This window comes from Felis catus, chromosome D3, assembly GCF_018350175.1.
Source record: "Felis catus isolate Fca126 chromosome D3, F.catus_Fca126_mat1.0, whole genome shotgun sequence".
Classification (NCBI taxonomy): Eukaryota; Metazoa; Chordata; class Mammalia; order Carnivora; family Felidae; genus Felis; species Felis catus.
The window spans coordinates 32,538,841-32,560,463 of NC_058379.1; the positions used below are offsets into that span (position 1 = coordinate 32,538,841).

The window sequence follows — 21,623 nt, forward strand, 5'->3', positions numbered from 1 at the left end:
GAAAGGGAGCCATCAAGAGGAGAGGTGGCTGGAGTCTTTGCTGCTCAGACTAGTGCCCTCCACATTCTGGGCCTCACTGTACTCCTTTGATAGGATAATCCGTGGGCGCTGAGCTTTAGGAGAATAAGAGTAACCAGCTAGCATTCACTCATCGTCTCATGTGCACCAGGTACTGGCTAAGGTGCATGAACTTCTTTCTAAAATCCTCATTGTCATCCCATTTTACAGAAGAAACTAGTACATGGAGATGTTAAGTAACATTATTTCAACTTAAGTGGGTTACCCACAACTGTGTAAATAGGCAAATTGAGAAATAATGGTGATCTAAGAAGAAAACTTCGTTATGTTTTTAAGAGTTTTTATCTCTTAGAAACAAAAATATATACAGATAAAACGACAGCTGGGATTTTCTTCAGAATAATTTGGGGAGTAGATGAAACAAAAATGGCCCTAAATCGATTAACCGTTGATAGCGGCTCCATGGGGATACGTTATCCATTTACAACTTTTGTGCATATTTGCAGTATTCCATAATAAAGTTTTTGAAAATTGAAAAAAACAATAAAATTGCTTTATCTTTTAACACATAGTATCTTTTAAACACATAGCATTTAGTGTAAGGTATGGAGAAGTTAAATTTCTAAATAGGGAGTTACCTCAGGAACTAAATATATTCTATAGGTCAGTTTATATTTTAACCCGTTTCACTGTCTTTGTAATGGTCAGATGCTCTAATAGAACCACTCTGCCCTGCTCCCCTGATACCATCCTCGCTCCCCCGCATACACATAGCTGCTCAGGTGGCTCTTTCTTGGTGGCCTGTTACAAGGGGTACTGTCAAGTTTGTAGTTCGAGCATACAAATGACTGGAACTTGAAGGTACATGTTTTTATATAAACCTTCCTGGCTTCCTTTTGTATCTCTACTCTTGTCTTTATTTTTTCTGACTAACTTTTAAAATTTCCTGCTTACCTATTTCTGCCCTTTCCTCCAACTCGCCCTCCCAGCCACTAGTGTATCCTTCCAGAACTTCTTTACGTATACATATAAGCACAGAAAAAGATAAATATCTTTCTCCTTTTAAAAGCAATGTAGCATACCATACAAAGGTGTGCATCTACCTTTTCTCCCTGAATATGTCTTCCATGATGTATGTAGAACAGAGAGATTCTTCCTTATAGGTACATAATTGTTCATTGTGTGAATGTATCACAATGTATTTAGCTGCTCCCTTACTGGTGAGCAATTGTTTTTCCAATATTTTGTATATTTTACTCTAAAATCATGGGACCTTATGTATCTCTTTTTCAGTGGTCTTAAATCCTATTTTGGAATGGGGCTAGCTATAAATAAAAATGATTAGCTTTGAAAAGACTTATACTGAGTAATTGTGTTTAACAGGAATTGTTTGTATTTCAGGTTGCTCTTCTATTATTAGAAAAAGAAGTATTAGATAAGAATGACATGGTTGAACTTTTGGGCCCCAGACCGTTTGCAGAAAAATCTACCTATGAAGAATTTGTGGAAGGCACTGGAAGCTTGGATGAGGACACTTCGCTTCCAGAGGGCCTTAAAGACTGGAACAAAGAACGGGAAAAGGAGAAAGAGGAGCCCCGGGATGAGAAAATCGCCAACCAGATCCGAGGAGGGAGGCCATTTTAGCTTGTTGTCTTATGGTCGATTCTGGCTTTCTCAGAGAAATAAGGACACTGCTAGGCTGATCAGAACCATCTGCTGACCCGGTTGAAATGGTGGGAAGAGGAGTCCTTAGTCCTCAGCCTCTGAAGTCATAGCCAGGGTGGCAGGGTGACTTTCTGAAGGCCCAGAATGTGTCCGCGAGCCTGTCAGGCCCTCAACAGTGGCTGGGAGCGTGGAGACGGCACCCTGGCGCTGCTCCCTCCCCCCTTGGGTGGTGCCAGCCGCTGTGTTGGGGATCCACCATCGTGGAGTCTTGCCAGTGTGGGAGAGGGTGTATTTTTCTCTTGCCGTCACCCACTCTTCATTCCTGTTTCCCTTCAGTTTCCCTCTGTGGATGAGCTGTGAAATTACATTGGAGTCCTGATAAGAATATTTTAATTTGACTTAATACTTTAAAGATTGAATGCAGATCTCACGTTGCTGTTTTAATGGAATGGTTTTCTACAGAGAGCTGTAACATATCTACAAATATGAATGTATTATGTAAATATGGCTTCTTTACATCAAAAATAAAGCATACTGTACTTTTTCTTCGGAACTCAACAGAGGGTCACTGTTTTGTGCTCGAGATGTTTTCTTTTAGAAAACATAATGGAAAGGAATTAAGTGTTCTAACTTTGGAGAGAGAAATCCTCCAGAACCTCAGTCCTGGTTCTTAACCAGCTCCCACAAGAGGCCTGGCAACTTCTAGATTTGTACATTCTGAAATGATGAACTCTGGATATAAAGTACATTCATATCAAGTCAGTGCGAGAATCTTGTGACAATGGCATCGGTTTACATTCTCACCAGGCTGGTCATGACCAGACATTGCTCACACCACCTGGGTCTGGAAGTCAGTGTGTGACCATAGCAGGCCTGGCAGACTGTCCCAAGCCATCACATGGATTTGTTATTACAGCTTGCCTTGTGTATTCTTGATGCAGTTAAGTATGTTGTGGGAACGACGACTTCTTAGACTTAAGACATAGATGGCGTTCCCGGAGCAGCACTGGACCAACAGTGTGGGAAGTGTGACGGCAGGCTGCTCTGTGCCAGGACCGCTCTTCCAGGTGGCCCAGAGATGCCGAGCTCCAGCTTGCCGGACCACAGAAGCAGCTGTGTGGGTGCCAGTCACTCAGTATTACAGGAGCCTGGGAGCCCTCCTCAGCTCATACTTGAGTCCCTCAGCTGCTCTGCCCGGTGACCTGCAGATGTAACACATTCACTGCCTTCCTCCCTCAGGATGCTTGTGGTAGGTAGTTCAGTGACAAAGGCTGTATGATTCACTTGGCTGTTGAGTGTGCTGTTCTCTACACAACGAGGAGACTATGCTTCCTCGTACCACTGCAAGGAGAAGTGCCAGCACGCGTGGAGCTCCAGTAGGCCTTGGCCGTGAGGCCCCTGAGTGGAATAGGGTGGGTTGTGCCAAACATGAGTCAGGTTTGGTTCAGGAAGAAAAGGAACAAAGCTGTGCATGAGATGGTTGGTCAAATGGTAACCCACATCTGCATGTCTAATGCGAAAGCTGCACTCAAACTTGTGGAGTCTGAGAAGGCAGCCGGCATGGCCTGGAGTAGCTAGCACGGCCACCTGTGGGTTTCCTGGTCTGCACAAGGAGGCCCACAGCACTGTGGTGAGCATTGCCCGTGTCGGGTCCTATGTGGAGCCTGACCCACAAAGTAGTTCAGATTTCTGCAAAAGTGAGGTCTGTCTTCACTGCAGTTCCAAGTCACGCTGCTGTGTTTAATGCTTACTTTTCTGTCTGCCCACGGCTAGGGCTTAGCCCAGAATAAATAGTTACTGGGTGTAAGCCATGGCATCACAGAGCTCAGGCCTTCTGTCGCGGGGGAGCTAGGTTACACTGTGGGGTCACCTCAGATGGAAATGTCTCCAAATAACAGTTCTTTCTCGCTCCTTGTCTGACAAGGACAAGAGGGCTGTGCTCTGCAGTGACTGAGGCCCAGACTGATGGAGGAATCCGGCAGAGGCAGAGTTAAAGGGTCAAGCACTAGCATTTAGACACTTCCACCTGGAGTGAGATGCCACTCACATTCTTTTGGCTAAAGCAAAGTCACATGTTCACAGCTAACTTCAAAGGGGCTGAAAGAAAGAAACCAGAGACAAAGGTGAACAGCGATGTCTGCTAATTAGTAGGACTAGCCTGGTCATGTCCTGTGGAGTCTGGCTTTACAAGACCTCTTACAGAAGTTGTGTCAAGTTTTAGAAACTGTAAGGTGGTGATCTGTTATACAGAAAACAGCCCTCAGTCTCTGCCCTGGCCCTGAGTGCTCCTGGAAGGAAGCACACAGCTCTCAAAGCTGGCCCTGCCTGGTGCCCCCTCACCCACCAAGAGCTTGCACATCCCCCTGGCTTTGGCTGGAAGCTGGCAGGTCATTTTCTGTAGCTCCTCTGGCAAATCTTAGCCCAGCTATTAGGGAAGGTTGGGACTGACCAGGACATGACACAGGGAGGTGAAAGATTCTGTGGGAGGTCTAAGTGCTGGTTGCGAATGGGGATGATGGGCTTTTATTTTTGTGTGTGCTGCTTTCATGCTGCCACCCTTAAAAAGCCTGCAGTTCAAGGAAAGTCTTTCCTCTGAGTTCATTCACTTAGTGGCAGAGGCACTTCACCCCAGGAAGAGACAGGGTACCCAAGTAACCCTTATAACAACACAAAGTAACAAATCTACTGGAAACAGAGGCTGGAAGAGGCAAAGAAAAAATTTTAGTGTTTTATTACGAATAGGTTGTTTTAAAGTTCCATACTGCATTCTCAATATAAGGCAACACTGCACAGCTTTAGGTTTCATCACAAAGGATGAAAAACAGGGTTTCTGGCTTCCTTGCTAATTCTCAGCATGGTCGAACACTAAACAGAAGGCGAGGTCAAGTCATTTAGCCCTTCATCGATGGCCCGTTCATTGTTTCAAGTCTTCCAGTAGAAAATCTGTCGTCTGATCTCTTGATTGGGTAGGACTGCCAATTCTCTGCTATTCTGATGTACTTGCTTCATTCCAGAGGGCTGATAGTGCAATTCTGTAGCACTGGTGAGGGGCCTGGACCCACACAGAGCAGAGCACCATGTGGCGGCCGTTAGGGTCACAATGCTCTGGAGTTAAAGGAAGAACATCTGAACTGTGGTATCCGAGACAGGGAGGCGCCTCTATTCATTGATCTCCTCCTCATCGTCTTCAAAAGCTTCCTCACCATCACTGGCCGTGGCTTCTTGATACTGCTGGTACTCGGACACCAGGTCGTTCATGTTGCTCTCTGCTTCTGTGAACTCCATCTCATCCATGCCCTCTCCCGTGAACCAGTGCAGGAAAGCCTTGCGCCGGAACATGGCGGAAAACTGCTCCGAGATGCGCTTGAACAGCTCCTGGATGGCCGTGCTGTTGCCGATGAAGGTGGAGGCCATCTTGAGGCCGCGCGGCGGGATGTCGCACACGGCCACCTTGACGTTATTGGGGATCCACTCGACGAAGTAGCTGCTGTTCTTGTTCTGGATGGCCAGCATCTGCTCGTCCACCTCCTTCATGGACATGGGGCCCCGGAAGACGGTGGCCACGGTCAGGTAGCGGCCGTGGCGCGGGTCGCACGCCGCCATCATGTTCTTGGCGTCGAACATCTGCTGCGTCAGTTCGGGCACGGTGAGCGCGCGGTACTGCTGGCTGCCGCGGGCCGTGAGCGGCGCGAAGCCGGGCATGAAGAAGTGCAGGCGCGGGAAGGGCACCATGTTCACGGCCAGCTTGCGCAGGTCGGCATTCAGCTGGCCGGGGAAGCGCAGGGACGTGGTGACGCCGCTCATGGTGGCCGACACCAGGTGGTTGAGGTCGCCGTAGGTGGGCGTGGTCAGCTTGAGCGTGCGGAAGCAGATGTCGTAGAGGGCCTCGTTGTCGATGCAGTACGTCTCGTCCGTGTTCTCCACCAGCTGGTGCACCGACAGGGTGGCGTTGTAGGGCTCCACCACCGTGTCCGACACCTTGGGCGAGGGCATGACGCTGAAGGTGTTCATGATCCTGTCGGGGTACTCCTCGCGGATCTTGCTGATGAGCAGCGTGCCCATGCCGGAGCCCGTGCCCCCGCCCAGCGAGTGCGTGAGCTGGAAGCCCTGCAGGCAGTCGCAGTGCTCGCACTCCTTCCTCACCACGTCGAGCACCGAATCCACCAGCTCGGCACCTTCCGTGTAGTGCCCCTTCGCCCAGTTGTTGCCCGCGCCCGTTTGTCCTGGGACAAAGCACAAGAGAGTGGCACACAATTTCAGTAGGGCTGCACGGGGGGGTGGGGGTGGGGGTCGGGGTGGTGATGCTGTTGTTCACACTTTTAAGACGGTCGGGGGAAAAACACCTCTTTCAGCCCCAAACTCAATTCCGTGGAAAGCAGCGCCGCAAACAACCTGCGTTGGTTCATTCTCTTCTGTTTCTGGCAGATACCAAAAGGCTTTACCACCAGGGCTTACCGCAGGCCGAGACCATTTTACTTAAAGGCACTTTCCTTAATCCAATGTACTTGGATCGAGTTGGGAAAATGGAAATATTCCAATACAACTTTGCCAATACGGTTTCTCAATTAAATGTTTTATATATATTTTCACTGGAAAGAATTTTTAGGTTGGAGTTTAGCTTATTCGGGTTATAAAAAATACAAGCCATATACTCTGACTGGCAAGGGCAGTCCTAATTATCAGAGCAATCATCCAAACTGGACTCACTTTCTGAAAAAAAAAAAAAATTATAAGACTCTTTCAATCTAAATCAATACGTTAATACTCACTTCAAGAATTATTAGACAGAAAAAAAAAAAAAAGAAATCCGCATGTTACTACCCTGTAAATATGCTGTTATACATACTGTTAACACCCCACTTGCTTTTTTCTATGGGACCTCCAGGCCACCATATTTAGAACTAGTTACCTTATTACAAAAGAGAAAACAGAAAAAAAAAAAGAATTATTAGAAAAACCACTGAGAACTAAATTCTAGGGCACACTGTAGAGTAAATTATGAAAAGTAGTCAAGTCAGTGCTTGGTGCTGACTCCTCAGGCTCATGATGAATGTGGTCCCTTTCCCCCACCTCCATGCCTGGTTTTACTCCTCTGATGGATGGTAAGAGATAATATTATCAACTTTATTTAAAAAAAATTTTTTTTAGAGAGAACACGCAAGGTGGGGAGGGGCGGAGGGAGAGGGGAAGAGAGAATCCCAAGCAGCGTTCACGCCCAGCACGAGCCCCATATGGGGCTCGATCCCACGACTGTGTAGTCATGACCCGGGCAGAAATCAAGAGTCAGTCGCTTAACTGACTGAGCTACCGAGGCACCCCTAGAACTATTTAAACAAGGCACTGCTGGTTTCTCATTATTTTAACTGGTAACAAGGCAATGTAATATATAGGTAAAATTAAAAGTTATTTAAGAAGCAAGGAAGGTTATTAAAAAGCGTTTTGTGTATTTAGTAAGCAGGTGTATTCAAATCTAGTTTTGAAAAGGATCATGTATAAAAAATTTAAAAACAGGGGCGCCTGGGTGGCACAGTCGGTTAAGCGTCCGACTTCAGCCAGGTCACGATCTCGCTCGCGCTCCGTGAGTTCGAGCCCCACGTCGGGCTCTGGGCTGATGGCTCAGAGCCTGGAGCCTGTTTCCGATTCTGTGTCTCCCTCTCTCTCTGCCCCTCCCCCGTTCATGCTCTGTCTCTCTCTGTCCCAAAAATAAATAAACGTTGAAAAAAAAAATTAAAAAAAAAATTAAAAACAAATTTGTTAGCATCCTTATCAAACTTTCCCTACGTAGGGAATTTCTGAAAAGGACCAGGATGTGCCATGGGAGCTGGCAGGTGATTGGATTGTGTCAAGTGGACACAGAAAATGAGAGGAAGAAGAGATACCAAAGGCCTGTCTGTCCTTCCGCTCAGAGCTAAGCCAGCGCAGGAATCACACCGTATGGACCTCTGCCCACTTATTCCAAAGATGTTCACTTGATTTTTGTCTCTACCCAGCTGGTGGCAACAATCCACCACCACCGTCCAGAGACCAGCTTCTGTGCTCCGGGTGGGCAGGTCCATACCTGACGCCAGAGACACCAGTGGGGAGCTGAGCCGGGCAGCAGTGACACCACGTAGGCTGCCTCCCGGGAGCAGCCCAGTGCTGCGTCAAGTGAGACAAGCAGGCACTTTGGAGGCACTCACGCACTGTGGGGCGAGGGCCCTCTCACTGAGGTCTGCTGCCAGCCTCCCTGGATTCTGCAGTGTACTGTGGGCGTGGCCTTACACAAGGGCCTACTTTTGGAGGAATGAGTCTTATCGCAAATTTCCTTGAGGTTTCCACAGCTTCTATCAGTGCTAAATACTGTGGGTGTTAAGTGGACGTCTGTAAAACAAGAAAAACAACCCAAATCCTGTGATTCTTAAGTAAGTTTAAAATGTGTTGACTACCAGTGACTTGTATCACATACAGAGGGACACCCGCCTTAAATATCTAAAGAAGGCCTACAGATCAGTAAGGAAAAACTTTTAGGAAGATGGGCAAAGGACAGAAACAGTTCACAGGGAAGGAAATTCAAAAAACTTAAATATCTGATGTATTCCTCACAAGGGGAATGCACATGAAAACAAGGAGATTCAGTTTCTTCCCTGTGAAGCTGAAACTGATCCAAAAGCTTGCTGATACTGTTGGCCAGAGTTGGGGGAAGGCCCCTCCACACTGCCAGACTGCGGAGAGGCATAACAGGGACTACCCTCTATGGAGAACAGTTTAGCATATGTATCAGAATTAGTCCCCTTAGACTCAGCAATTTTATTTCTACAAATTTGCCTGGATAGATCCACCCACACACGTGGAAAATGGCATGCAGACAAGTACTCGCCAAGGAGCAGTTTGCAATAGTAAAGAAAAAAGGAAACAACCGAAATACCTTTTAACAGAGGACGTAAATCAATGATGGTATCTATGTGACAGAATACAATCAGCCATCAGCCCTAGTCCTGCGTATATTGCTAAGGAGGAAAAAAAGAACCCCGAAGTACCAAATGGTGTATGCAGTTGGCTGTCATTGTATGCGTGTAACAGGTATGTATCTGCTGCTATAGGCACAGAGTGACCGCACAAATCCTGGAGGGCTGCCTCTGGGAAGGAGCCTGGGTGGGCACCAGCTCGGGGTCGGAATGAGACCACGTTTTCACTGTGCGCCCTTTTGCTCCCTTTGAGTCCTGGGCCAAGCAGATGTTTTACCTAGCTAGCAAAATGAATATTTTAGACTTTATTAGAACATTTAAAGTTGCATTTAGGAAATAAATTGAAGAAATACACAGCGACCCAGTAACTGTGGTTGTCTCTGAAGGATGGGATAATAGGAGAGTGAACTTTCCACATTCATATTGCTTATAAAAATTTAACGAAACAAGCACGTCTCTTATGATAATCGAGAGAAAATTAAAATATGAAAATGTGCCTTTACGGGGAGTTTTAAAAACAGCAGTAAGTGGGGGGATTACTACATGAGGACACCCATGCAGCAGAAAGGCACGGTGACAGTCACAGGGAATGTCCCCGTTATGTTAATGAACTCCTTAAAAAGCTGCAAAATGGTATGAGTAGCATGATCACATTTTCTGAAAACCAAATCAACTGCCTGTGTGTGTGTGTGCGCATGTGCACGTGTGTGTGCATGTGTATGTGGGAAAAGGTCAGGTGGGACACATCTGCACCGTGTACAGCACTAGTTAGCCCCGGGGAATAAAATCTCAGGGTCACCGGCACTAGGGATGAGGGGGATCCAGTTTTACCCTACACCCCTGTGTATTTGAAGAGAAAACTGTGCAGTTTTAACTTTGTGTCGAAAACATGAAACACATGTCAATATTAAGTAGCGATGTGTCCAGGAGGGCAGGACTGCCCATCAGAAGGAGGCGCAGGTGGCCCCTTGCTCGTCTGTCTCGGCCCCACCTCATAAGGGAGATCAGCCACTCACTCCTGTTGCCTTTGCCCTGTCTGGCTGGTCAAAGGCACCAAGATGACAGGCATGGCAGCACCATGTTCCATGTGCCCCACGGGCACGGGGCAAGCCCCTCTATGCTTGCAGCTCATCCCAAGAGCACTGGCCACCTCAGCCCTCCTGGTGGCCACTTCCTCGTCCAGGAGGCAACTGCGTTCTCTCTTACAAACACAGATAGTCTGTTTTCCTGCCCAGCTGGCTCAAAAATGGTCGTTGCCTTCCTGTGCCCCCACTAACTGCTGTCCACCTTTCCCCACCCAAGCTAGCAGGCAGCAGTCCGGCCAGACGCACCAGAGGAACCAGGAAGAACAAGGGCGGGGACCCATGCTCGTCCATGGAGCTCAGTCTAGGACTGGCGCACCTTCACGAAGGAAAGAACATGAGTGCAATTGTCAAATTGCTGGAGATGATTTCATTAAAACAGAGTAGAAACCAGCAATCGGCAGCAGGTAGGTGGCTGCAGGCAGACGTGCAATCACAGCAAGTCAAGCTCCCTGAACTTGACTCCTCGTCCAGCTCACACAGCTCACTTGGCTTCCTCAGTATTTACAGCATAATTAGCCACAAGGTTTTCTCTGCTCTTGACAAAAAAGAAGCTAGTGACTTCTGAAAATATTTTGCCACTGTCTCGTAGCAACAGATGTTCCCAGTTAAATATTTGGGGGTCATGAGTTGAACATGTTCTGTAATGAGATGTTGTGACATTAATCAGTGGCTCGGGACCGTAGAACACAAGGCTGCAGGCGGGTGGCAACAGGTCCCCAGGGCTTTCTGAGTCTACCCTCTGGTTTACCTCCTGCTCACACTGGGTGAGGGATCAAGTGCTCCCTGAAGCCCTCTAACCCCGAATCTGGAAGGGAAAGTTACATGTGCAGAAAGAGGCTTTCTGTTACTCCATTTTCTCCCACAAAACTCTCTCTCACTGTCCCTGGGCATGACCGCTAATACGACCAGTGATTCATTAAGAAAAAGGGTTTGTTTTTGTCAAGTATATTCATGTGCAAAACTTAAATGCCGATAACTTTCACTTTCAAAGTTATATATTACTTCAAGTCTGTTTTTTTAAAACCACCCCAAAATAAATAGAAATTAAAAAAACAACACTTCATCTATACCTAGAAATGGAATGACACTGGTTTACTGTAATTTGCCAGCTCTGAAAAAAAATGAGCTCTAAAGCTAATGGGGGATGAGCCATTTCCCAAAGACAATTCTACCTCTTTTATTAACTGGAGGGTGACTTAAAAACAACTATTTTGCCAAACAGCATAGTGTGTTTATACGTTGGGGACACTTCTCCATTCCTCCTAACGAGTGTGCCATTTTAACAAAATAAGAACATTCATTTAAAAAACAATTCTGAAGTAAAAATAGTGTCAGCTTTAAAAATTACTATAAAAGCTATTTCACAGCAGTACGATCTTAAAAATTTTTAAATATTCTGAATCAAAACTAAGGATAACAAAGAAGCAAAGATATCAAACAATCCTGGAGACAATTTAAATGCAAAATGTCATTTCTAACATTCTTGAAGGTTTGTAAGGACAGTGAATTAGATCATTAGCTGGTCATCGTAGGTCTGTGTTAATTTGTTCTTAATCTTTTTTGTCCCACTTACTGACAGCTAGAAAGACAAGACCAGACCTTCTTAGGCTCTCTCAGTCTTCAGTTCAAATACATTAGGCCAAAGAAAACCTCCACGATCACTGAAGCTGCTGCCATGAGAAACCAGCTTCCCACGACTTCAATAGTTTGAATCAGTTTCATAAAGACTCTAAAAGTTCAACAGGTCCTGGCTGCACGGGAGTGATGGCCAAAGGGAGGCCTGACCCTGACCGGACATCTGGGTTGGGTGGGGGGCAAGTGAGCCAGAGAAGGTGGTTGGTCTCCCGAGTCCTATCAGAAACCTCCAGAAAGTGCATAAACAAGAGCCATGCTTCATCCATGCCAACATTTTTCTCATGACAGACTTAAGGCATGTAAAAGCATATGAAGCATAATAAATACCTACACCACCCATTTTAAGAAATAAAACATACCAATGTTACACAAAGCCCAATGTAACAAGTATAAGTTTGACATCTTAAATTTAAACAATGTAAAACTGGATAATTTTTTTCTATTTTCCCTCAAGAAGCAATAAGTGTGTGTGCGTGTGTGTGTGTGTGTGTGTGTGTGTGTGTGTGTGTTTCAGCTAACCGCCCCTCCCTATGGGAACAAGGTTTACTGAGTTGTATTTTAATATTGGGTTTTCAGGTTTCTTTATGTGTCAATCCTGTTTACGTGAGTGTAAGTTTCTCTTTTCTTAAACTGACAATCTGTGCAATTTATACAGACTCTCCAAATTCAGAGATCTTTTTCCATTTCCTATAAAGCAGTTTCAATTATATTGCTCAGAGACCCTCAGTTGATACATTTCTCAGGCAAAAGCAGAGCAAAAATTGTGCTCTCAAACACTGCTAGTGGCATTAACCCATTTAAAGCAATATATATAATGGGCTTAAATATGTTCAAATAGGCTCTGACCCAATAACTTTGCTTTTGAGGATCTATTCTGTGATCAGAGTTAGAAACACAGACCAATTTATGTGAACCAAGATGCAAATATCCAGATTCTATATTACTATATTCTTTCTTTTTTTTTTTTTTTAAATTCTACATCCAAGGCAGGCCTTGAGATCTCGCTACCCTGAGATCAAAAGTCTCATGCTCCACTGACTGAGCCAGAATACTATATTCTTCCTTTCTTTAACATTTTATTTATTTTTGAGAGACAGAGAGAGTGTGTGAGCAGGGAAGGGTCAGAGAGAGAAGGAGACAAAGAATCCAGAGCAGGTTCCAGGCTCTGAGCTGTCAGCACAGAGCCTGATGCGGGCCCGAATCCACGATCCGTGAGATCATGACCTGAGCTGAAGTCGGACACTCAACCGACTGAGCCACCCAAGCCCCTTACTATATTCTTTCTTAGAGCAAAATTAGGTAAGAAGTGACTCCCTGATTATTGGCCATTATGAAATAATTACACATTATGTAACTATTAAGAATTATCGATTTTAAAATCATAAAATTTTATGATTTTTTTACTCTAGTTCTTGGTTTTTAATAATGTGGTTCTTTATTAGCTTTTGTTGAAAAAGGCAAAGTAAAAATTAAAAAAAAAACAAATACAAATAATGTAGAAAGAAGGGGGATCTCCTTTTTAAAAGAGTGGTATATTCCCTTTTATGATGACGACCACTGTGTCCTTTACTGGGCTTCCTGTTTTGAATTTAGTTGCCAGAAACCTATAGCTTAAATGAATTCTCAGCCACAAGTGAATGAATTCTCACAGTTCACTCTGTGTTTTAAATGGCCACACTTTGGGGCACCTGGATGGCTCAGTTGGTTAAGCATCTGACTTTATCTCAGGTCATGATCTCACGGTATGTGAGTTCGAGCCCCACCTCGGGCTCTGTGCTGACAGCCCAGAGCCTGGAGCTGCTTCAGATTCTGTGTCTCCCTCTCTCTGCCCCTCCTCCACTAGCACTCTGTCTCTCAAAAATAAATGGTAGAAAATAAGTAACTGGTCACATTTTAAAGCTGTCTTTATGCGGTTTCATATCCTTCCTAGAAGCAGGAAAGCCATGTATTTTACATACATAAAACTTTATCATATTTTTACATATTCAGACTCACAGACTCATGTATTTGCTTCTACTGTGCACAAGCTTCAGGAAGGGCACCTTCGAGGTCAGCAGCAGGAGCCGGCCTCCTGGGAGGGAACTAAGTGGACGGAGAAGTGAGGGACAAGTTTTCCACTGTATATGCCTTCAGTTCTTTTGAATTTCCTACCATGTACTGCCCATCAAAAGAGTAGTACAGGTGACCCTTGAACTACACAGGCTTGAACTGCATGGGTCCACTTATGCACAGGTTCTTTTTGATACATAAGTACAGTACTGTAAAAGTATTTTCTCTTCCTTATGATTTAAAAAAAAATTTTTTTAACGTTTATTTATTTTTGAGACAGAGACAGAGCATGAACGGGGGAGGGTCAGAGAGAGAGGGAGACACAGAATCTGAAACAGGCTCCAGGCTCTGAGCTGTCAGCACAGAGCCTGATGCGGAGCTCGAACTCACAGACCGCGAGATCATGACCTGAGCGGAAGTTGGATGCTTAACCGACTAAGGCACCCAGGCGCCCCTCTTCCTTATGATTTTCTTAATAACATTTTCTTTTCTCTAGCTTGCTTTATTGTAAAAATACACTACAGAATACACCCAACTTACAAAATATGTGTTAATCGACTGCTTATATAGTCACTAAGACTTCCAGTCAACCGTAGTTAAGTTTGGGGAGAGTCAAAAATTGTAAGTAAACTTTTGACATGCAGGGTGTCAGCACCCCTTAACCTCTGCATTTTTCAAGGGTCAACTATATACTTTTCTTGATGAATTCTATTAATTTTGTTTGGTAACACTTACTGAGACTGAGGCAGATTCAGCCAACTGTAATTCAGGTTTGAGAAACCTTAGCTATCCTCCTGAATATATTACATATTCCACATCTTTACACACACACACACACACACACACACACCTTGCCATTTGCAATGACGTGGTTGGAACTAGAATGTATCATGCTAAGCGAGGTAAGTCAATCAGAGAAAGACACCATATGATTTCACTCATATGTGGAATTTAAGAAAAAAACAGATGAACATATGGGAAGGGAGTAAGAGAAGAGAGGGAAACAAGCCACAAGAGACTCTTAACAATAGAGAATAAACTGTGGATTGATAGAGGGAGGGGTGGAGGATGGGCTAGATGGGTGATGGGTACTAAGGAGGCACTTGTAATGAGCACTGGGTATTGTAGGTAAGTGATGAATCACTGAATTCCACTCCTGGAACCAATATTGCACAGGATGTTAACTAAAATGTAAATTAAAAAAAAAAAAGACAACTTAGCTATCCTCTCAGATTCTTACCAGAAATTAATTGAAACTTTAAGGGAAGAAACCGAGCAGAATTCTCTGTGGGGGTGTAGTTCTGTGCAGGTGGCAGGCACAGGCTATTGCTTCCCTCAGATTCTTACAGAGGCCCAGATGCTTGGGGGCCCTTCATTCCACAGACTGTAAAACTGAAGGAGCCCAGAGAAGGGGACTGATGGCAGCAGAGGTGGCAGAGCCGAAATTAGCCACCAAGTTTCCCTTGTCCCCATTCAGCGCTCTCTCTTTTTGGCTAATTTCACTCAAAGGGCTTACAAAGAGTCTACATCTGCTAAGAATCTAGACCCACTTACTAAGAGAAGGTGAAAGACGGCACTGATCTGTATTAAGCAAACAGGGGGGAGTCATCCTTATTTCCTCTAGAGCATACAGAATATTGTTCTCCAAGCCAAGTCTATTTATCACAAGGCCCCAAGGGAGCAGTCCACTGAACTGACAGAGACTGACACCAGCTGGTGGTAAGGGCAAGGGGGTGGGGGTGGGCAAAGGGGTTCAGCTCTTCTAGAAACCAACATGCATCGCCCATGGATGCATGAGCAAGCATTTCTGTAGGACAAATTCCTTAAACTGAAACTGTTGAATCAAAATTCTTGATTTGCTGAACCCATTAAGCTGTTCTCTGACAATGCTTGAAACTGTCATTTCCCCCAAACACCTTCACCAACACTAGCTGTTAGATTTTAAACTATTAGCCAGTCTGTTGGGAGAAAAATGTCTTGTTTTAATGACTCCTCCTCATTCCCAATTACTGGTAAATTTTGTCCCTAGGTATAACTTTTGTTATCCTAGTGTGAAGAGGGTATTTTCCCATTATATTTTACAGTTGATTATTGCCTTTAAGGAGATCAATTTGTCCCAGTTTGCCTGGAACTTCACCAGTTTCAACACTGGAAAGTGTAGTGTCCTGGGAAACCTCCCAGTCCCAGGCAAATCAGGACAGTTGGTCACTCATAGCAAAATGTCTGAGTCTTTTTATCTTGTGTCTGGTTGCCTTAGGGAGGTCTCATAAATGCTAATCACTGTTCATTGGACAGCCCATCTGGAAAAATCCAAGAGGATCATTCCACCTTCAAATAACAATTTTGTCTTTTCCTTTAAATGGTTTGTATCTCTTTTCTTTCTCTGGTCTTTATGCACTGGCTAGAACCTTCAAAACATGGAATATAGAAGAGACAGTGGACATCTTTTTCTCATACCTGACTTTGCTGGGAATACTTCTAATGTTTCACCAGTGAGTATGGCATAATTATGTATTTTGGTAGATAATTCTTTTTTCTTTAATGTTTCTTTATTTTTGACAGAGAACATGTGGGGAGCGGCAGAGAGACAGGGAGGAGGAGGAGCCAAAGCAGGCTCTACGCAGACAGTAGACAGCTTAATGTGGGGCTCAAACCCACAAACCACAAGATCATGACCTGAGCTGAAGTCAGATGTTTAACTGACTGAGCCACCCAGGTGCCCCTTAGTAGGTAATTCTTAAATTCTTTCTATTTCCAGCTTGTGCAGAAGTGTTTTTGTCTTATACAAGTCAGGAACACATACTGAGTTTTATCAAATATTTTTGGGCACCTATTAAGGTGTTGTTTCTCTTAATCTATTAGCTGGCTTCTCAATGTTGAACCATCCTTGCATTCCTAGGATGTTGATCATATGTATCAAGCACTTTGCATGAGAATACTCTAGATACATAGGGTTTAAATGACAAAGGATTATCTGTTACCCTCAGTGAAACTATCTCTATCCCTTCCAGAGAAGGGGTTGAAAAGTAGATCTTTGATACATTTAATTTCTATACCATAGTAACTTTAAGCCACAGATCAGCCTTAGGAGTCTCTCATTTGCTTGTAAGACACTTTGCCTTTTACAGGCACTGAAATTGTGTTTGTTGATTGAGGTATATCGGTTGATAAGTAGTATTCTTCCCTCCAGGCATATTTCTTACTCTTACATTAGTAATTTTTGAGAAAAGAACATAAGTGAAGTGAATGTGTGGTATCTAACATTAAAATACAATTGTCGAGTGGAAGACTTTCACATCTACCACCATCCTGTAGCCTCTACCTTGGCTCTCAAGATAGAAATGGCTATGTATGGCCACATGTTTACATAGTGTCTTTCCATTTTCTCTCTTCGTTCCCCCAATTTGGTAGAGTATCTCTACTAAGTCCTGAGCACTGCTATCCAATAGAACTTTCTACAATGAAGGAACTGTTCCATATATCCAATATGGCAGCCACTGGCTATATGTAATTATTGAGCACTTGAAACGTAGCTAGTACAATGGAGGAAGTGAATTGATTTTATTTAATTTTTTATTAACTTTAATTTAAATAGCCACATGTGCCTAGTGGCTACCACATTGGGCAGCAGGGTCCAGAAGAGTCTCTGCTTAGGGTCAATTATGGTCCAACTCTTGAAGAAGTTATTATCGGAAGTTTTGCCTGTCTCATTGGTTGTGTATGTTGTCAGGGTGACAGGGAAGTAGATGATACCCAAAGGATTCGTAAACTCTGTGAATGTTCATCTTGCTGAGTCACCTTTACAACAGGTGCAGAGTGATTCTGCTACAAAGGAGCAGAATAAAATCTTTCAAGATTCTGTCTCTTCTTGAATATTTTGAAAATTCCCCCTTTGAATGTTTTGTCAAGTAACCTGGACTCTAAACACCATGGCTACAGGGTGATGGAGGCTGGTAGCACTTAACAGTACCATTTCACTTAATGTTATATAATTTTATTTAGGAGTGTGTAGAGGGCCAGGTGCTTTATCTTATCATGTTTTAGGTGGAAGAAGGAGGGAAGGATTTGCCCAATTCTGACAAAGCAAAATTCACATGGTGCCAGCCTTTAGAAAGAAAGCAAAATAATTGTCTATAGGAAATGGAAGAAAAATATAGGTCTAAAAACACTGAAGTTAAAAAATGAGTAACACACCAAAACAAATTATCACTGTCATATTATGATAGCAATTTATAAGTGGAAGAAAGAAGTTAATGTCTAAAAAACTTGTTAAATCAGTAACTATCGGCTGGGGCACATGGGTGGCTCAGTTGGTTAAGTGACCGAGTCTTGTTCTGCTCAGGTCATAATCTCATGGCTCATGGGTTGGAGCCCCATGTCGGGTTTTGCACTGACAGTGTGGAGCCTGCTTGGGATTCTCTCTCTCCCTCTCTCTGCCTTTCCTCTCCCCCTCTCAAAATAAATAAATAAACTTAAAAATAAAAGAACTATAAATATAAGCATTTCATTTAGAGACACAGACATTACTTTCCTAAAGAAAATACAAGAATTAAAAGGGGCACCCTATGATGACACTAGGGACTGTTGATTTCCATTCTAAGCTTTTCTTTGCCACGTGATGCTTTTAATCTTGCATATAAATTAGTCTGGTGTTAAAAAAAAAAGAAAAAAAAAAAAAAGAGAAGCAGAAGCAAGCAGGAAAGATGGAACCCACCGAAGATGAAGTTGTCAGGCCGGAAGAGCTGCCCAAAAGGCCCGGACCGCACACTGTCCATGGTGCCCGGCTCCAAGTCCACCAGGGCAGCCCTGGGCACGTATTTCTGAGCTGGAAGAGAACAAAGCCCACCCACAAGGGTTACTTTCTGGTTTCCAGAGTGATGGGCTTCCCTGTAGCAAGTCCCCCCAGCACAGCTGCCTGGGTGCTACAAAACAGGGTTTCTTTAGAGACAGACTCGGCTTTTTTCGAATCACAGAATCTTAGCACTGGGAAGGGCCTTGGACAACACATTCCCACCTTAAATTGTTCAGATGAGGGAACCGGCCCAAGTGTGAATGGGCAGAGCGAGGAAGTTCCGGGAATAAGCAGGATGAGAAATCCGGTCTCCTGACTTCCTGCCTTCTGTATTTTCCACTTCACCCTGACACCTCTTTCCTGCTGGGTGGTTTTACTTTTTTAGCTCCATGGAAATAAACTGTTGCAGCAAACTGCTGTGTTGCTGTGACATTCTTTCCACTTTTCGGCTCGTCCCTCATACATACAACACTAATGGATCCAAGCTATAGTCTGAGCACCTTGTTGCAGGTGCCAGCCCACAGGCTGTTTCTGGAAGACACTCTAATGAATGAGATTTGCTGTGCAGCCCTATTGTTAGCAAGCACATTTTCATGCCTCTTGGGCAGGAAATTGTTCCCTAGTGAGGATGGGGTTAATATGATTGCCCATAGGCTCTGCTCTACAACTCCAGTCCTATTAATGCACACACCCCATTGAAGCAAGGATATAAACAAGTGGACCTAAGGGTTAACAGGAAATGCAATGTATCACTGGATTTTTTAGTGCTATCTGGAAATTTCATATTCTATGTCCTGCTGATCCAGGCCTTTTCTTACAGCTGCTGAGTGAATAAAACCCAGTGCTTTATGTATACTGCTCTTCCCAGCTCTTGTGTGGACAAATAGCAAATGACTCCAAAAACCAGAGTAATTATTTCTGGGGCTATATGTCACGTATATGGAAGTGCAGCATCTGTCATTTTCTGAGTGTTTTTTCAACATCTTCATTTTTTGTTGTTTTGTGAAGGGCACAATTCCACTTTTATAATAAAATTGTTACAGAAATAGTGCATACATGTAGCCACAATATATATGTAGATCTCCAGGGCAAGGGTGAAATGATTCCCAACCCTGGATAAACGACAGCCTGCGGTTTTTACCCAACTTCACCAATTACCCGGAACTTCAGCTTCCAGGGAGCATTAAGAGTTTTGGGAGGTTGGTAAAGGGGCAGAGGAGTCACTTAACGGAGTGCTTTTCAAATTTTTAGCCTAGAATCTCCATTAAGAGATACATTTTAAACTGAAGAAAAAAGCAAAACAGAAAGTCGGACAAGACCCAGTAAGTGATTTCACAACACCAGCTAACGGGTTGTCTGGTTCAAGAGTTCAGAGCCGCGTGATAGGCCAAATTCGGCTTTTTGAAATAAACTGACGGCGGATTTCCCGCCCCATGGGGAGTGAGGAAGGAACCGGGCATCCTGCTATATCCCGGGAAATTTTCCGAGAGCAAACTACCCTTGCGCGGAGGGCGGCATCCAGAGAGCCAGTCTGGGATCGGGCGGAGAAGACGCGAAATGGCCGGGGTCCTAGAGGAGGAAGGCCGAGTCAGGGAGAGGGATGGCCGAGGTCCAAGAGGGGGGTGGCCGAGGGTCCGGGCAGAGATGGCTAGGATCCTGGGCGGGGGCCGGGGGGATGGCCAGGATCGGAGGGGCAAATGGCCGGGGGACGGCCGGGGGACGGCCGGGGTCCGGGCAGGGGACGGCCGAAGTCTGGGAGGGGACGGCCGGGGCCCGGGCGGGGACGGCCGAGGTCCGGGAAGGGGACGGCCGGGGTCCAGGCAGGGGACCGCCAGGGTCCGGGCGGGGACCACCGGGTCCGACGGGGAAGGGCGGGGCCCCGGCCGCGCCGCGCTACTCACAGGATGACTCATTGTAGTAGACGTTGATTCTCTCCAGTTGTAGCGCCGAGTCACCCACGTAGCCTCCGGCCGGGTCGATACCGTGTTCATCGCTGATCACTTCCCAAAACTTGGGAAGGGCGAGGCAGGGGGACAGACGGTCAGAACCCGGAGCCTAGGGCGCCCTCCCCCGCAGCTCACTCCAGGGCTGGCCGGGCGGGGCAGGGCGCGCGAGGCCCGGCTGCCGAATTCCAGGCGCGCCAGAGCCGCCGGCGGCCGCTCCCAGCTAGAGCGGGGATGGGGTGAGGGGCAGGGGGTCCCCAGCTGTGACGCCCCCTCCTCGGCCGCGCCACTCCTCGAGCACTTCGCGGGTGCCGCGCAGGGCAGGGTTGGACTCCGAGGACCGAGGGGCACGGAGGGTGCGCACCGGAGCGCCGGCACCGAGGGGTCGAGCCCCGACACCCTAGGCCTGCCAGCTTGCCCACCCGCAGGGAAGCCCAGTGCCCGGCCCACCTTGGTGCCAATCTGGTTCCCGCACTGGCCCGCCTGGATGTGCACGATCTCCCTCATGGCGGGCGCCGGCTCTGCGCTCGGGGCACTAGCTGTTCGGACCGCGGCGGAGACTGCTGGCCCGCGGCGCGCTCCCCCGGACTCGACCCTCCTCTCACTCTCCACCCCCCCCCACCCGGGCCTCCCGGACCAATAGCTGCGGGCCTCGCCCTCCCCGGCCGCGCCCCCTCCGCCCCCGCGGTCCCCGCGCAACCCCGGCTCCCCAGCTCCTCGCGCGCCCCCACCCCTGGCCTCGCCCTCTGGGGCCGCGCCTGCTCCGGTCCTGGCGGGCCTGGCGCCTCCCTCCTCTCCGCCGGGCTCCCGCTCCTCGTCCCCCAGGCCTACCTCCCCCTGCACCCCGCCGCCGGTGCCCCACCGAGGCTCGCCTCCCTCTGGGCCCTCTTCCTGGGGCCGCCTCGACGCCGCGCAGTCCTAGGAGAGAGAACAGAAAGGGGAGCCGAGGGACCCCTTGCTGGGGAAGCCTGGCCTGGCCGGGAAATGAGCCAGTCCCTGGGGCGCCCACCGAAGCGGGTTTGGGAACCGAGATAGGATGAGAAGGTGGAGACTTTAAAAGTGGGGAGGCAGGCGGGAAGGACAGGGCTCCGGCTCCTCCGTGTCCCACTTTGCTGCCTCCCCCCCACCCCCCTTCGCTGGCCCTTCCCGGAGGGAGGCTGTTCCCGCTAAGCCGCCGAGGGCAGACGGGGTCCCACCCAGAGTCGCTCGGGAGGAGGGGGGCAGGTTCCAGGGCCCCGCGGACCTGGCGGGGCCGGCCCAGGGCGCTCTGCAGCTGCGGGTGCGCTAGGTCCCCGCCGGCTCCCCTCCCGCGCCGCGGGGTTAAACCCTGCCGGGAGAAGTGCTTTGGGACATGAAAGTGGAGTTTTTCAGTGTGACTGTGACACTCGTCCCCCGCACCCCCTACACACACACATCTAACCGCGCGGGCTTTTGTTCTTATGTCCTCGATTTCGCGCCTCTCCGTCTGGAAATACAGATATCATTCCATTTC

The 21,623-nt window shown here is 46.7% G+C and overlaps 2 protein-coding genes across 3 annotated transcripts in view; one reads left to right on the forward strand and one right to left on the reverse strand.

The window, feature by feature from the left end:
* AFG3L2 (AFG3 like matrix AAA peptidase subunit 2) overlaps positions 1 to 2,241 on the forward strand; it is a 40,970-nt gene extending 38,729 nt beyond the window's left edge. The window contains exon 17 of the mRNA XM_023241733.2: positions 1,420 to 2,241. Within this exon, the coding sequence (XP_023097501.1) occupies positions 1,420 to 1,662 (243 nt within the window). The 3' untranslated portion in view covers positions 1,663 to 2,241. The remainder of the gene's footprint in view (positions 1 to 1,419) is intronic.
* Positions 2,242 to 4,397: 2,156 nt separating this feature from the next.
* On the reverse strand, positions 4,398 to 20,744 carry TUBB6 (tubulin beta 6 class V). Of its 2 annotated transcripts, XM_023241734.2 has the most exons (5): positions 20,582 to 20,597; positions 20,090 to 20,198; positions 19,687 to 19,757; positions 18,111 to 18,221; positions 4,398 to 5,906 (listed from the first exon to the last, which is right to left on the reverse strand). In XM_023241734.2, the coding sequence occupies exons 4-5, from the start codon at positions 18,169 to 18,171 to the stop codon at positions 4,843 to 4,845; spliced, it is 1,125 nt and encodes a 374-aa protein (XP_023097502.2). In that variant the 5' UTR covers positions 18,172 to 18,221; positions 19,687 to 19,757; positions 20,090 to 20,198; positions 20,582 to 20,597; the 3' UTR covers positions 4,398 to 4,842. The 2 variants fall into 2 exon arrangements, with proteins under 2 accessions (XP_023097502.2, XP_003995053.2); XM_003995004.5 differs by lacking the exon at positions 19,687 to 19,757 and having other exon boundaries at positions 20,582 to 20,744.
* Positions 20,745 to 21,623: the final 879 nt, after the last annotated feature.